Source organism: Globicephala melas, chromosome 10, assembly GCF_963455315.2.
Source record: "Globicephala melas chromosome 10, mGloMel1.2, whole genome shotgun sequence".
NCBI classification, from domain to species: Eukaryota; Metazoa; Chordata; class Mammalia; order Artiodactyla; family Delphinidae; genus Globicephala; species Globicephala melas.
Genome location: NC_083323.1, coordinates 96,449,713 through 96,464,527, shown reverse-complemented (window position 1 = coordinate 96,464,527; position 14,815 = coordinate 96,449,713). Strand labels below are relative to the sequence as shown.

Here is a 14,815-nt window from a genome sequence, read left to right as displayed (position 1 = left end):
AGAGCTGTGGCATGGTGAAACAGACGTCTGGGGAGGTCACAGCATACAGGTTGGTTGGAGCAGAGGCTAGGGACAGGGATGTCCCTGGAGGCTGCTGTAGATGTGCAGTGACAGGGGTCTAGACTTTGGGGGTGGGAGGAAAATCTGGAGAATTGCACTTTAATGGAAGATAAATTTTAAGAGGAAGAATAGGTCGGACTAAGTGACTGATACATAAAATATTAGGTGACTATGAAGTTTGAAGCATATGTGACTGTTGGTGTTGGTGCCGTTGGCAAAATGAAAAGGCAAGAAAGGACGATGGCGTCCATTTCAGACATGCTGAGCTAGCGGTTACAGCAAGAAACCTACTAGAAATCCCCAGAATGTAGTCCAGACTGTAGATCCACAGGAACTCGAGGTCAGTTTCAGTGTGTCATCTTCATGAACGTAGATTTGAAGGCATGAAAGCAGAAAAGTAACAGAGATGGAAGTACCTCTCCAGCCCCCACTTTACATTTCGAGCCTCCTCCTTCCTCTCCCACTCCTCAACATTGCCTTTACTTACTTAGGTTCTCGATATTCTCTTCAGAGGAGGTGGACCAAGCATCAGGGGAATTGTTATTTTTTGGCCTGAGCCCTTTTTCTTTTCTCTTCAGCTCTGTGAGTTTGTGCAGAAGGATGAATTGAAACCAGCAGTGACCCAAGTGCTGTGGGAGCGGGCAACGAAGAAGGTGCCCTGCTCTGCTCTGGAGCGCTGTTCTTCTGTCATGCTTCTCGGGATGATGGCACGGTGAGGCTCAGATCCAGACAGGCGGTAGGACGAGAGAGGAAGGGAAGGTTCTCTTAAGACTGCTTCAGTGGGGCTTCCCTGGTGGTGCAGTGGTTGAGAATCTGCCTGCTAATGCAGGGGACATGGGTTTGAGCCCTGGTCTGCGAGGATCCCACATGCCGCGGAGCGGCCGGGCCCGTGAGCCATGGCTGCTGAGCCTGTGCGTCCGGAGCCTGTGCTCTGCAACAAGAGAGGCCACGATAGTGAGAGGCCCGCGCACTGCGATGAAGAGTGACCCCCGCTTGCCACAACTAGAGAAAGCCCTCGCACAGAAACGAAGACCCAACACAGCAAAAATAAATTAATTAATTAATAAACTCCTACCCCCAACATCTTCTTTTAAAAAAAAAAAAAAAAAAAGACTGCTTCAGTAATAGCAGTCAGGCCCAGCTGAGCTCTGTGCACGCATCAGCCACCTAAATGGAGAATAACAGTGACCGTACCAGTCTACCCCCAGGCAGCAGAAACAGTGGGGTCAACAGAGCAAGAGGGATGCCAAGGGGCCAGCCCTATGCCAGAGCCTCTCTGTAGCGCTCCAAGGCTCTCGAAGCCCTAAGTTGGGTGCTAGTTCCTACCCCCTTGGTGTTGTCCCCCACGCAGAGGGGTCCGTGAGTGGCTTTAACTCTATGGCTTCCTTCTCCTAGAGGAAAACCAGAAATTGTAGGAAGCAACTTAGACACACTGGTGAGCATAGGGCTGGATGAGAAGCTTCCACAGGACTACAGGTTGGCCCAACAGGTGTGCCGTGCCATTGCCAACATCTCTGACAGGAGGAAGGTACGTGGGGTGGGTACGTCCAAACTAAGGAGAGTGGGCATTCTCCTGTCCACCGTCAACACACACCCGCGTTGTCTTCCCTGCTTTCGACAGCCTTCTCTGGGCAAACGTCACCCTCCCTTCCGGCTGCCCCAGGAACACTGCTTGTTTGAGCGACTGCAGGAGACGGTCACGAAAGGTGAGCTACCGTGAAGGGCCTCGGGCAGAATTGGGCCTTTGTCTGCAGTGGCAACTTCTCCCTTCTGCTGCGCAGGCGTTGTCTGCCCAGACCCACTCTGGATCCCATTCAAGGAGGCGGCAGTGACCCTCATTTACCAGCTGGCAGAGGGCCCCGAGGTGATCTGTGCCCGGATGCTGCAGGGCTGTGCAAAGCAGGCCCTGGAGAAGCTGGGAGAGAAAAGCATCCCCCAGGAGGCCATGAGTAAGTAGGCAAGAGGGTCGGTGGGCCCGCGGGCAGCAGCCAGCTTCTGCTGCCGTCCCTGCCGGCCGGGAGCCACTGATACTACCACTTCCTACAACCACTCCCGATCCCCTCAACCCCCGCTGTCCCTTTCTGTCACTCAGGCCGGGCCCGTCACTGCTACCACACCCTCCACCCCCAGCTCTTGCCTCTTCACTGGGGTGTAGAGCGCGTGAGCAAGGGGGCCATCAGTATGGCGGGGGCCTGTGAGACTTGATTGTCTTTTTCTCCGTGCTTTCCCGCTCCCCCTCCTGCAGAGGACACGCCTGTGCTCCCCACTTTCCTGTTGATGAACCTGCTGTCCCTGGCCGGGGATGTGGCTCTGCAGCAGCTGGTGCATCTGGAGCAGGCAGTGAGTGGAGAGCTCTGTCGGCGCCGAGTTCTTCGGGAAGAACAGGAGCATAAGACGAAAGAGCCAAAGGAGAAGGTGAGTGGCACGCCTGCGCATTTGGGTTCGGGTCCCAGGCGTTTCCCAGATTTGCTTCCGGCCCTCGGGTCCTTCACATTTCCTTCTGGGGATCTCCGCTTCTCTCCTGTTAAATGAGCTGATGGAGACTGCCTCCTTGCTGCAACTACTCTGGAAATGATTAGTGAGAACAAAGATGGATCACCCAGGAAGGAAAGTTTTAGGTAAATACAGAGCATCGAGATAAGGACCTTGGCACAAGACACAGGCTGTGCCCTAGGCAGTGTTTGTTAGTTAGCACACTCCCAGGGCCTTTCCGGCAGCCTTGGTGACTGGGCGTAGCACCTGATGGGACCTTGTGTTCTCTCCACTAGAGGCAGTGATGTCTGGCAGACAGATGATTGACAGAGCCCTGCAGCAGTGAGATAAAGTCTGCCCTTCTCTGTGACCTTGAACCATTGTCTGGCAGGCTCCGTCTGTTTACTGTGTCTAGGAAGTTATGTGCTTCTGAGGAGGAACTCAGAAGAGGTGTGGGGTGCTTCGGCAACTTGAACACAAACGGACCTAGTTCTCTTCCGGTTTAATTCAAGAGTCCTTCTTTGGATACACGTGACACGCCTGTGCCTGGTTTTGCAGAATTTGCCTTTCCCCAGATCCATTTGTGCGAAATGAAGGGTAGGCTGGAATCAAAACGGTCTGCTCACCCATGACCTGGCTGCTCTCCCATCAGAATCCAAGCTCTGAGGCCACCATGGAGGAGGAGATGGGGCTGGTTGGGGCTACAGCTGATGACACCGAGGCAGAACTCATCCGCGGCATCTGTGAGCTGGAGCTGCTAGATGGTGAGAAGAATTGCTGAGTGGCCCTCTCCCTGGCTAGGTAGGCTGTCCCAAACCTAGAGTTGTTCCTTCACCAGGCAAACAGACACTGGCTGCCTTTGTTCCACTTCTGCTTAAAGTCTGCAACAACCCTGGTCTCTATAGCAACCCAGAGCTCTCTGCAGCTGCTTCACTTGCCCTCGGCAAGTTCTGCATGATCAGGTAGGCCCTGGGGTGGGCATCACCTTCTCCAGGAGGATGGGGGATGGTATGGTTTCCCTGATGATCCTCTCTTTGCCCCTAGTGCCACTTTCTGTGACTCCCAGCTTCGTCTTCTGTTCACCATGCTAGAAAAGTCTTCGCTCCCCATCGTTCGATCTAACCTCATGATTGCTACTGGGGATCTGGCCATCCGCTTCCCCAACCTGGTGGACCCCTGGACACCTCATCTGTATGCTCGGTGAGGGACACCTCACAGCACCTTCGCCGTCCCTGCCAGCCCTGGAGGCTGTGGTGAAGTCAGTGTGAGAATCCCCAAAACTGTGCCCTGGTCTTTAATGTTCCCTTGAACATCTGTGCAGGCCCTGGCTGAGTGTGGCCCCAAAGGGATTGATGTTTCTTCTCTAAAGCCTTGGTTACAGCCTTGGCCTCTTTCCCCAAACCCAGCTTTCAACTCTAAACATCCCCTAACTGCTTCTAGAATGGCACTAGGAAGAGGCCATAGAGTCCTACTGAGGCCCTGTCTGCCAGCGTCAGCTTTAGCCCATGGTCTTGGTCCTAATGACTCGGATTTCATTCTTAGTCTCCGGGACCCCGCTCAGCAAGTGCGGAAAACAGCCGGGCTGGTGATGACCCACCTGATCCTGAAGGACATGGTGAAGGTGAAGGGGCAGGTGAGCGAGATGGCCGTGCTGCTCATCGACCCTGCCCCTCAGATCGCTGCCCTGGCCAAGAACTTCTTCAACGAGCTCTCCCACAAGGTGAGAGGTGGGGGGCAGCTTAGAGCTTGCTGCCGGGGGAACATGCAGGTCACCTCGTCTCTTTGATATGACTCTCTCTCTCTCACAGGGCAATGCGATCTATAACCTCCTTCCAGATATCATCAGCCGCCTGTCAGCCCCTGAGGGAGGAGTGGAGGAGGAGCCTTTCCACACCATCATGAAGTACAGTTCCCTGGGCCTTGGGGCACGTTTTCCATTGTCGAGCAGCCTTAGGAATCAGACAAACCTGTATGTGATTTCTGGCTCTGCTACTCTTTAGCCTGTGGACTTCAGCAATAACCACCTCTCTGTGCCTGTTCCTCCTGCGTAAAATGAGGCCAGAAATACTTCCCCTTTATTAGTTCTTGAAAAGATTCAATAAGGCAAAAGTCCTGACACTGGACAGCAGCTGCTTTTGTTATAAATTGCGTCACAGTGAAATTCCTCAGGAGGGTGGGGTGGGCCCTTCCCTGAGGCGTGAGAGAGGGCAGGAGGTACAGGCCCGGGCATGGGCTGCAGCAGAGAAGGGCCTGCTACGGAGTCAGGAGGATGGCAGAAGGCTGGTGCTGGGGAGGGTACGGGGTTGGTGTTGGCAGTGGGTGGGTTCGGAGCTGCCCCCAGAGACGGCACATCCGCATCTCCCCTCCTGCAGGCAGCTCCTTTGCTACATCACCAAGGACAAGCAGACCGAGAGCCTGGTGGAGAAGCTGTGTCAGCGGTTCCGCACGGCCCAGTACGCTGCCTGCCTTGAGGGCTCTTTGTGGCGAGAGGGAAAGAGCCCTCCCACCCAGGGGCCTCCCCGGGGCTGTGGGAGGCTGATGAGGAAGGAGGCCTTTCCCTCCTGGGTCCCACTGCTCCTCACAGAGCCATCCCGCCCGCAGGACCGAGCGCCAGTACCGGGACCTGGCCTACTGCGTGTCACAGCTGCCCCTCACAGAGCGGGGTCTCCGCAAGATGCTGGAAAACTTTGACTGCTTTGGAGATAAACTGTCAGACGAGTCCATCTTCAGCGCCTTTTTGTCCGCTGTGGGCAAGTTGCGGCGTGGAGCCAAGCCCGAGGGCAAGGTGAGCGGTGCCCGCCCGCATTCCAGCTGCAGTTCATTCCGCTGTTCTGAGGCTCTGGATTTCTGACTTAGCCCCAGCTGATTGCAACCAAGTAACCAGAGTGACCTGAGACCAGATCTTTCTGTCTCCAATTCCTGATTCTTTGTTTCTCTTTTTTCTTTTCTTTAGTAGACTTTACTGAGGGCAGTTTCAGGTTCAAAGCAAAATTGAGTAAAATATAGAGTTCCCCCATGTGCCCCCTGCCCCCAGGCAGGTACAGCCTCACAGCCTCCCCGGTTACCGGCATCCCCGCCAGAGGCTAGAGCAGGACATCCATGAACCTGCCTGGACACATCACCATCGCCCAGAGAGCGTGGTTTCCGGGAGGGTTCACTCTCGGTGATGTGCGCGCTGAGGGTTTAGAATGTATTGTGACCTGTGCCCACTGCTGTGCGACATTCAGAGTAGATTCCCTGCTCTGAGCATCCTCTGCTCCCCTGTTCACCCCACCTCCCCGAAGCCCTGGCAGCCACTGGTCTGTTTACTGTTGCCACAGCTTCGCCTTTCGCAGGGTGTCATATCATCGCACCCACACGGTATATGCTTTTCTCAGTTGTGTTCTTTCATCCAGTGATATGCGTTTAAGGTTCCTCCATGTCTTTTCACGGACTTGTGTTTTTTTTTTTTTTTTTTGGCTGCGTTGGGTCTTCGTTGCTGTGCGTGGGCTTTCTCTAGTTGCGGCGAGCGGGGGCTGCTCTTCGTTGCAGTGCGTGGGCTTCTCATTGCGGTGGCTTCTCTTGTTGCGGAGCCTGGGCTCTAGGTGTGCGGGCTTCAGTAGTTGTGGCACACGGGCTCAGTAGTTGTGGCTCACAGGCTCTAGAGTGCAGACTCAGTAGTTGTGGCACATGGACTTAGTTGTTCCGTGGCATGTGGGATCTTCCCGGACCAGGGCTTGAACCCTGTCCCCTGCATTGGCAGGCAGATTCTTTTTTTTTTTTTTTTTTTTTTTTTTTGCGGTACGCGGGCCTCTCACTGTTGTGGCCTCTCCCGTTGCGGACGCACAGGCTCAGCGGCCATGGCTCACGGGCCCAGCCATTCCACGGCATGTGGGATCTTCCCGGACCGGGGCATGAAGCCGTGTCCCCTGCATCGGCAGGCGGACTCTCAACCACTGCGCCACCAGGGAAGCCCCCAGGCAGATTCTTAACCACTGCACCACCAGGGAAGCCCCAACTTGTTTCTTTTTAATCATAGAAATAACTATATTTCCAGGCCTGCTTTTCACCTCTTTTTGCCTCCAGGCTGTAATAGATGAATTCGAGCAGAAGCTTCGGGCCTGTCACACCAGAGGTTTGGATGCAATAGAGGAACTTGAGATTGGCCAAGCGGGTAGCCAGAGAGCCCCATCAGCCAGGAAACAGCCTGCTGGTACGTGAGGCAGCCCCTCGCGGGACAGACCAGGCGGGGCCCTCCTCTCAGATAGAGGTTCCTTTTGTCTTTCCTTTTTGGACTCATGCCTCTGCCTTTTCTAGTCTCTAGACACCGGCGTCTGGCTTCTGCAGCGTCACACAGTGACTTTGTCACACCTGAGCCCCGCCGTACTACCCGATGGCATCCAGACACCCAGCGGCAAGTTTCAAGAAAGAAACTCAGAATCGTCTTCTCAAGTGATGAGTCCAGCGAGGAAGGTACGGTGCTTCCTTCCACACCGAGCCCAGAAGAAGCATAGCTCGGGGGGGCGGGGGGGAGGCTGGCTTTGATGGGGTCCTGCTGCATAGGCCCCCTGCCCCCAAGGTCCTCTTCCTCCCTGTGCAGTGTGGCCTGGGACTGTCCCATTTGTTCTCTGAGACCTATGTTTCACCATCTTTGTGACTCAGCTTTTTCTTATTCCCCCAATTCTTTGAATAGAACCGTTAGCAGAGATGACAGAAGATGAGACACCCAAGAAAACCACCCCCATCCGCCGCCGAGCATCTGCTCACAGGCACAGGTCCTAGGGGCAGCCTTGCCTGTTCCCAACCCTGCTGTGCTGGTGTCTTGTGGAGTGACCTTGAATTCCGTTCCCCTTGTAAAATACTTGTTTGCCTGTCTCCTTGTTTTTTTAATGCATAAATGGTCTTTGTAACAGACGGCTTTGCTCTTAAACTAGCCTAACTGAACTGAGTTGAGCTGCTTTCCTTGGAATATACAATTGCCAGTTTCCTAGTTTTCCAATGAATAAACGTTTTTATATACTTTTAGAGGTTTTTCCTAAGCTCATCTTTGTTTCACCTTTCTCCTTAGCCCAGAGGCAGGCAGCAGATAGAGGGTTATTGATCCAGAAGATGATGAGCCCAGGAGTCTGGGGCCCGTCCAGCATCTGCTGAGTTTCACGCCCCCTCAGTGCCTCATCTTTCCCCCTCGACCTCCCCACCCTGCACGCGTGGCAGGATTGCTCCGCTGTGCAGAATTAGGCAGCGTCTAGACTCCAGATCCGCACTTCTCAATCTGGGGGCAATTTTGCCCTGCAGGGGACAGTTGGCAACATCTAGAGACTATTTTTGTGGTCACAACCCAGCAGGGAGGGGTGCTACCAGCAGCTAGGGGGCTGAGGCCAGGGATGTTGCTAAATATCCTACAATGCACAGGACAGATCCCACCACAGAAAATGCTCCGGCCCAAAATGTCAGTGAAGCTGAAGCTGAGAAACCCTCCTCTCCAGCAAGGGCTGGCTTCTGTCCTGCCCTCACCCCGACTCGTGCCCCTGACCCCATCTCTAAAGACAGGTGACTGACCTGGCCAGGCTGATGGGAGATCAGGTCATGATTCCCCGTCAGCTCTAGACAGTGTCTCTGGGGACTGTCTCCCAGGGATTCCTCACCACGTTACAGGGTCTGCAGCAAGTCAGCCCCTCAGATGCAGGCCCCGTCCACCCCCTCCTACTCCCCAGTTCCTCTCTGCTGAATCACCTGAACTGGAGGCAGTGAGGCTGCTGTCATGGCTACAGTGGTGTCTTTGCTGTCATGACAACAGCACACTGCATCAGTCAGTCGTGCTCTCGGAGCACTCAGCTCCCTTTTCAGCAAAGGACAGTAATGAGAAATGACAAGCACGCGGCAAAGGGGGACGTGCTTTGGGTAGCACAGGAGGGTGGAGGGGCTCCTAAGGCCCTTGTCAGGGAAGGCGCTGCCGTCCTGGTGGAGCCTGAGGAGGTGGCGTCTCCCCTCCACTTACCCAGCAGACCCCTCAGTGCGGCGCTTCCCGCCTCCCCCACCATTAGCTGCCCCGTGGCCCTGCTCTTCCTGCTCCTGCAGAAGTCTGGCCATGGGCCATGCAGATGGCTGCCAGCCACAGCCAGCCTTGGGTCTGGGGCCCCAAGAGGGAGGGCAGTCCCAGAAAGGCAAGGGACGGGCTGGAGTCGGGGTGCAGGGCAGTGCTCTCTGCCTTTTAAGCAAAGGTTGTCACCGTGCGGGGCTAAACTTAGCCACAGGCTTTTCAGCTGGAAAAGGGGGCTGGTCTCAGGTTACGCTGGGCCAGCAAAGAGGCCCCAATTCTGTCCCCCAGCACCTGCTGATGGGCAATGTCCATCTCACCCCACCCCCCTCTAAATCCTCAACCCTTCAAGTCCTCAGAACCAGCCCTTCCTCCATCCTCAGCTTACAAACCCAGCACAGTGCCAGCTTCTGACTGACGGGTCTTGGAGAGGAATGGATCCCTTCCTCCACATCACGTGTGGGAAGGGGCTGGGGGCCTGTTCCCACCATATGCCCAAGACCTCCCAATATTTTTCCTCTTCTGGACTCCTCACCCTGCCCCCAACATCCCCTGGACGCAGCCAGTGAAGGGGAGGCCCTGGCTGCAGGGCTGGCCTGCACGTCCCAGGATGGGGAGGGACTTCCGCCCTAGCGTCCTGCTCTCGGCCCAGGGCTGGACGGGCTGGACAGGGTGAAAGAGGCATTGTCTTCCAGCGGGGGCGGCACAGCCCTCAGGCTTCCCAGGAGAGAATTTGTGGGAGGCCTCCGGCCCTCTACCGGGCCAGCCCCCAGCAGCGATGCTATCCCGCCCCGGGGCCCCAGCCCGGGCCTAGGGGAGAGCAGCTGGTGCGCACAGGGCCTGGTTTGTCTGCCTCGATTCTCAGGTCTCCAGGCTGCCTGCGCCGCAGGACATCGTGACCTTCAGTGCAGACCCCTCCCCCTCATGCCTCCTCCGGAGCCTCCTTCCTCTCCAGGCCCCTACAGCCCAGGGCCCAGCCCCGGCCCCCGGCCCAGAATCCGGGCCGTTGGAGGGGGGGAGGGGGAGGGGGAAGGAGGACTGGGCAGGGTCCTGCGGGAGGCCCTCCCGAGCCTTTTCCTCTGCAGTTCCAGTGTCACTACCGAAGAGCCTCGAGAAGTTCCGCAGCCTTCCCGCCTCTCAGCCTTTGAAAGTAGGGGAGCGGGGGCGGGGAGGAGGAGGAAGGGGGACCCTGCAGCCGCGAGCCGTCCCTGGCTCCGGGTCCAATTCCCTATCTAACCGGCTCCCCAAGTTCTCCCGTTACATCCGTGCAGCATCCCTCAGTTCTCACCAGGGCCCACGGCCCCGAGTCCACAGAATCCCGCAGTAACCCCCCGCCCCCAATCCCCGCCAAGCACCATCACCGGTCCCCTCCTCCTTTGGGCCAGTCTCGGTCCCCTCCCCCTCTCCCTCAGCCCACACGCGCGGTGCCTGCACATTTGAAGAACCAGGCTGGTCCAAAAGAAGCGGGGGGCCGACTACTCGCGACTTTACGGGCGCACGTAGCTCATGCCTCCGCACCCGGGGGCTGGGACTGGGCTAGGCGGGCCTGCGTCACCACGCCCCCGCCCCTCCCCTGCACTATAAATTCCGGCTGCAGCCTTTCCCTGCGCTCTCTGCTCCTACCCGTTCGACAGGCAGCCGTGTGTTGTGTGCAGTGCCAGGTAAAGCCTGGCGGAGAGGGTCCACAAAGGGCTCGGGGATGGCCCCGAAAGGGACAAGGGGTGTGCGCGGGCCGGGGGTGCGGCTGAGGAGGCCGGGGTCCGGGTCGCGGGGCCCCCGCATTGCAGGGGCGGGAGGAAGGACGTGCGGAAGCGCAGGTCCGGGATGGAGGCCTGGGGGAGGGGCGGGGAGGGCAGCGCCGGACTCCAACCGCTTCGCCGCGCGTTCTAATGCTCACCTCCCTCTGTCTGCAGCTGCGTCCCGGAGACAAGATGGTGAAGGTCGGAGTGAACGGGTGAGTTGCGGGGTGGCGCGGGGTGGGGCAGTAAGTCCTGCGCTCCCCACCGAATTGCGTCTGTGGGTCTTGCCCTACCGGGTCTCTGCCAGCGCGTGGGGGACCTGGATGGGGGTGGTCGTACCGCCCCCCAAGGAGAGCTCAAGGTCGGTGCTCAGACCTGGAGGAGGCCCTCGCAAGGCCTCGTGTCCCCCATCCCCGGCTGTTGCGCCTCCTGTTAACTCCGCCTCTGCGGAGCCTTCCACTCCGCCTGCGGCAGATACCCAGGAGTCTCCGATTCTTGATGTGGACCCATCCTCTAATCTTCCAGCTCGGGCCCTTTCTTTCATTTCGCGCCCTTCGCGGTCACGTGCTGGGGAGGAGCCGGTCCCCCACCTGCAGCCCGTGCCCCCGGCCGGGCGCAGCCCCGGGATGCAGGAGGCACAGCTGCGCGCAGAACCAGCTGGGGGCGGGGGGGTGGGGGCTGTTGGTCTTCTGCGGTAACCAGCCGCCATGTTGCAACTAGGAAGGAAATGAATGAACTGCCCGTTAGGAAACCTTCCTTAGCCCTTCAGCCTTCCTCCTTCCTTGCCTATAACTGACCCTCCTACCCCTGTCTCGTGGGGTGGAGTCGCCTTTATCCCTTAAGCCAGGTGAGGCCAGGCTTTCCCGTTCTTGTTCAACTAGACCTCAACTCTGACCATCCCTTAAACCGCTAGCCACATTTCCCCCCAGGGATGATAGGACGCTTTTCCTAGATGGTTATCTGATGAATCAAAAACGTGGGTTTATGGGGGTGGTCTTGTGTTGTGTTGGGGTTTTTTTCCTTTCCTTTTTCCGTAGAGGTGTGGTAGCCGTGGCTTGGCGCCATGCTGGGGGAGCTGAGTCATGGGTACTTAGAAATTTTCCACCACAAAATGGCTCCCGGAGCTGCAGCCCCTGTCTTCACAGCGGCTCTCCTCGAAGCTTATTTCTTCCATCCATGCGTAGAGGTGACCCAACCCTAAGGGCCAGGCTGTAAAGGTCACCAGGAGGGATTAGGTGTCTGTGAGCCTCAGGCATCCTGCCCTTCTCCCCATCCCGTCTTCCAGAAACCAGATCCCCACTCCACCCTAAGCTGGGGTTAAATATAGCTGCCTGACCTTTCTGCAGCTGGGGTCCTGGGCTTCTGCTCTTTTCCACCTCCTCCCCCTGCCCTCCCCACACCCAAACGTCTGTTGCTCCCACTCCTGGTTTTTGGGAAAGAGCTAGGAAGGGCAAGTACTAAGCAAATCAGAGTGCTGGGATTAGGGGTTGAGAAACCATTCCTTTTCCCTCTTTCCCTTTTGTAGGAGGGACTTGGGGAAGGGGTGGGTTTCCCCTGGCCAGTTCACTTCTGACCTTTGCTCTTGCCCTTTGAGCTTGGTGATGCTGAGTGTACAGGTCTTTGCTCTCTAGAGGGTGTAGCCCGAAGCTGGGCCAGGCAGGAACAAGCATTTACAGTCAGATGAGTGCCATGTGCCTGTCACGTGCCCAGACTGTAGGTGGCAGCAGCAGCGCACCACCCTACCCTGTCGCTCCTCAACAGATTTCAGATGGGTGGGCAAGTCTTTGAGCCTAATCACCTCTTGGGCAGGATGTGAGCCTTCACTTTGTGGCCGTGCTGGGAAGCCAGGCTGGCCTGGCAGAGTTGCTTAGGAAGGTGAAGTGAGCTCTCCTGGGACTTTTCTGGTGGTAGCAAAGTGGCATCCTCTTCCCTCTGAAAGAGGGTGAGTGGGCCTGGGGCTGCTTGCATACCCAGGAGGACTCTCTCCTCCCTTCTCATGCCTTCTCACCTGTTGTCCCCCTCAGATTTGGCCGTATTGGGCGCCTGGTCACCAGGGCTGCTTTTAACTCTGGCAAAGTGGACATTGTCGCCATCAATGACCCCTTCATTGACCTTCACTACATGGTGAGTGCCACCCGTGCCGGTGGCGGGGAGCAGAGCCCGGCTGAGGCGTGGCCCCCTGATGCCCTCCCTCGTCCCCCCAGGTCTACATGTTCCAGTATGATTCCACCCACGGCAAGTTCCATGGCACAGTCAAGGCTGAGAACGGGAAGCTTGTCGTCAATGGAAAGGCCATCACCATCTTCCAGGAGTAAGTGTGGGAGACGGAACAGGAAGAAGTTTGCCTTGGAGGAGGTGCTGGAATGGGGTGACCTCCTTGGGTCCGTGGCAGCCCATGGCCCTGAGCTTTGTCCTGTCTTCCCTTGTAGGCGAGATCCCGCCAACATCAAATGGGGTGATGCTGGCGCTGAGTACGTGGTGGAGTCCACCGGCGTCTTCACCACCATGGAGAAGGCCGGGGTGAGCCACAGGGAGGTGGGAGAGGAGGGGACCCCGGGCTTTGGTGTGCCAGGAAGATTGGGTGGGGCGGACCTAGGCCGGGAAGGGGGAGCCTGGGTTTGTAAGTGCTCCTCTGCCGCAGGCTCACTTGAAGGGTGGAGCCAAGAGGGTCATCATCTCTGCCCCTTCCGCCGATGCCCCCATGTTCGTCATGGGCGTGAACCATGAGAAGTATGACAACCACCTCAAGATCGTCAGGTGAGCATGCGGAGAAGTGGGCAGATCGTGCTGCGTGTTACGCGAGGGGTGTGCCCCTGACCTGCCTCCCTCTTTCCAGCAATGCCTCCTGCACCACCAACTGCTTGGCCCCCCTGGCCAAGGTCATCCATGACCACTTCGGCATCGTGGAGGGACTCATGGTATGAGTGATGCGGGGCTTGCCAGGGCACATTCAGTCCACACCCAGGGTGGGACCCTTCTCCCTCCCAGAGCATGGCCCTGGGCTGAGGGGCTGAGGGGCATCCGGGGTTCCAAGGGATCTGCTCAGGTCACTTCTTCCCTCAGTAGGAGGGAGGGGGAAGGGGTGGCATGGTGAGCACTAGGCAGGGCCTTCACGCCCCCTCCTGTCTCCAGACGACGGTCCATGCCATCACTGCCACCCAGAAGACCGTGGATGGCCCCTCTGGGAAGCTGTGGCGTGATGGCCGAGGCGCTGCCCAGAACATCATCCCTGCTTCCACTGGTGCTGCCAAGGCTGTGGGCAAGGTCATCCCTGAGCTGAACGGGTGAGACTCGCTGCTGCTTTTCTGCCCTGGGGACCCGGGGATCCGGGATGCCTGGTGCCGACTCTGCTTCCTTGTGTCTACAGGAAGCTCACTGGCATGGCTTTCCGTGTCCCCACCCCCAACGTGTCCGTCGTGGATCTGACCTGCCGCCTGGAGAAACCTGTAAGTTCCGGCTGGAGCAGCCTTGGTGGGCTGGGGCTTGCAAGACTGGAGCTTGAATGACCGCCTGTGTTTACGTCCTCAGGCCAAATACGAGGACATCAAGAAGGTGGTGAAGCAAGCGTCCGAAGGGCCCCTCAAGGGCATCCTGGGCTACACTGAGGACCAGGTACTCACGGGTCAGGGAACTTGGTGTCCACGTGGCCCCAGTGAGCAAGACTGGGTTCTATTCTTGGCCCTCTCCCTCCCTAGGTTGTCTCCTGTGACTTCAACAGTGACACCCACTCTTCTACCTTCGATGCTGGGGCTGGCATCGCCCTCAACGACCACTTTGTCAAGCTCATTTCCTGGTGTGTGGCTGGGGTGGTGTGGGAGTTGGTGCGCCAGAGTGGCACTGAGTCTGCTGCCCCCTGGTGGCCGACTCGGGAAAACAACCCTTAACTCCCTCTTCTTCCAGGTACGACAATGAATTTGGCTACAGCAACAGGGTGGTGGACCTCATGGTCCACATGGCCTCCAAGGAGTAAGAGTCCCTGGACCACCAGCCCCAGCAGGAACACAAGAGGAAGAGAGAGGTCCTCCGCTGCTGGGGAGTCCTTGCCCCAACTCTGTCCTCCAACACACTTGAGAATCTCCCAACCTCCATGCGGTTTCCATCCCAGACCCCCTGAGGAAGGGGAGGAGGGGCTTAGGGAGCCCTACCTTGTCATGTACCATCAATAAAGCACACTGCACCCAGGCTACTGTTCTGTCTTGCTCCAGGGTCTAGGATAAAGGGGACGGGAGCTGGGCTGGGGCCAAGGAGAACTACATCTTGCTGAGACCACCCAACCAGGCAGGAGCCCCGCCCCAGGGCGGACACTGCTCCCCTGAAGAGCCACGTGTCCTCAGGTCACCTTGATTCCTCTCTGAGGCCTTTGGGTGCCACAGGGACTCGCTGTGCTCCAGATGGCTGTGGCTGAGCCCAGGAATGGTCTGGCTCCACGTATCCAGATGCCGTTCTGTCTGCAGCTCCCCGAGGGTGACACTGGCACAGGAAGTCAGGGCAGAGTGTGCCTGGCCTCTGGCCAGTTGGCTGACCTCTG

General features: G+C 57.6%; 2 protein-coding genes across 4 annotated transcripts in view; both read left to right on the top strand.

The window, feature by feature from the left end:
* NCAPD2 (non-SMC condensin I complex subunit D2) overlaps positions 1 to 7,536 on the top strand; it is a 28,075-nt gene extending 20,539 nt beyond the window's left edge. For 2 of the 3 annotated variants that reach the window (XM_060306346.1, XM_060306345.1), the window contains exons 18-32: positions 639 to 772; positions 1,456 to 1,588; positions 1,682 to 1,766; positions 1,842 to 2,009; positions 2,306 to 2,475; positions 3,185 to 3,296; positions 3,371 to 3,494; positions 3,577 to 3,732; positions 4,075 to 4,252; positions 4,341 to 4,501; positions 4,905 to 4,985; positions 5,134 to 5,317; positions 6,598 to 6,724; positions 6,829 to 6,984; positions 7,205 to 7,536. In XM_060306346.1, the coding sequence (XP_060162329.1) occupies positions 639 to 772; positions 1,456 to 1,588; positions 1,682 to 1,766; positions 1,842 to 2,009; positions 2,306 to 2,475; positions 3,185 to 3,296; positions 3,371 to 3,494; positions 3,577 to 3,732; positions 4,075 to 4,252; positions 4,341 to 4,501; positions 4,905 to 4,985; positions 5,134 to 5,317; positions 6,598 to 6,724; positions 6,829 to 6,984; positions 7,205 to 7,293 (2,058 nt within the window). In that variant the 3' untranslated portion in view covers positions 7,294 to 7,536. The remainder of the gene's footprint in view (positions 1 to 638; positions 773 to 1,455; positions 1,589 to 1,681; positions 1,767 to 1,841; positions 2,010 to 2,305; positions 2,476 to 3,184; positions 3,297 to 3,370; positions 3,495 to 3,576; positions 3,733 to 4,074; positions 4,253 to 4,340; positions 4,502 to 4,904; positions 4,986 to 5,133; positions 5,318 to 6,597; positions 6,725 to 6,828; positions 6,985 to 7,204) is intronic. The other variant, XM_030834626.2, reaches the window with a different exon arrangement.
* A 2,555-nt stretch (positions 7,537 to 10,091) lies between these two features.
* Positions 10,092 to 14,469, top strand: GAPDH (glyceraldehyde-3-phosphate dehydrogenase). Its single transcript, XM_030834640.2, has 12 exons — positions 10,092 to 10,209; positions 10,462 to 10,502; positions 12,312 to 12,411; positions 12,492 to 12,598; positions 12,717 to 12,807; positions 12,929 to 13,044; positions 13,124 to 13,205; positions 13,420 to 13,571; positions 13,655 to 13,733; positions 13,816 to 13,899; positions 13,983 to 14,080; positions 14,188 to 14,469. Exons 2-12 carry the CDS (start codon positions 10,480 to 10,482, stop codon positions 14,255 to 14,257), a joined length of 1,002 nt encoding a protein of 333 aa, XP_030690500.1. The 5' UTR covers positions 10,092 to 10,209; positions 10,462 to 10,479; the 3' UTR covers positions 14,258 to 14,469.
* The last annotated feature ends 346 nt before the right edge of the window (positions 14,470 to 14,815 follow it).

Bases quoted from the DNA above. Each gene is read 5' to 3' on its own strand.
- GAPDH (XM_030834640.2), top strand. From the start codon at position 10,480: ATGGTGAAGGTCGGAGTGAACGG. The intron at 13,045-13,123 runs GTGAGCATGCGG...CCCTCTTTCCAG, and splicing joins AACCACCTCAAGATCGTCAG to CAATGCCTCCTGCACCACCA. The intron at 13,206-13,419 runs GTATGAGTGATG...TCCTGTCTCCAG, and splicing joins GCATCGTGGAGGGACTCATG to ACGACGGTCCATGCCATCAC.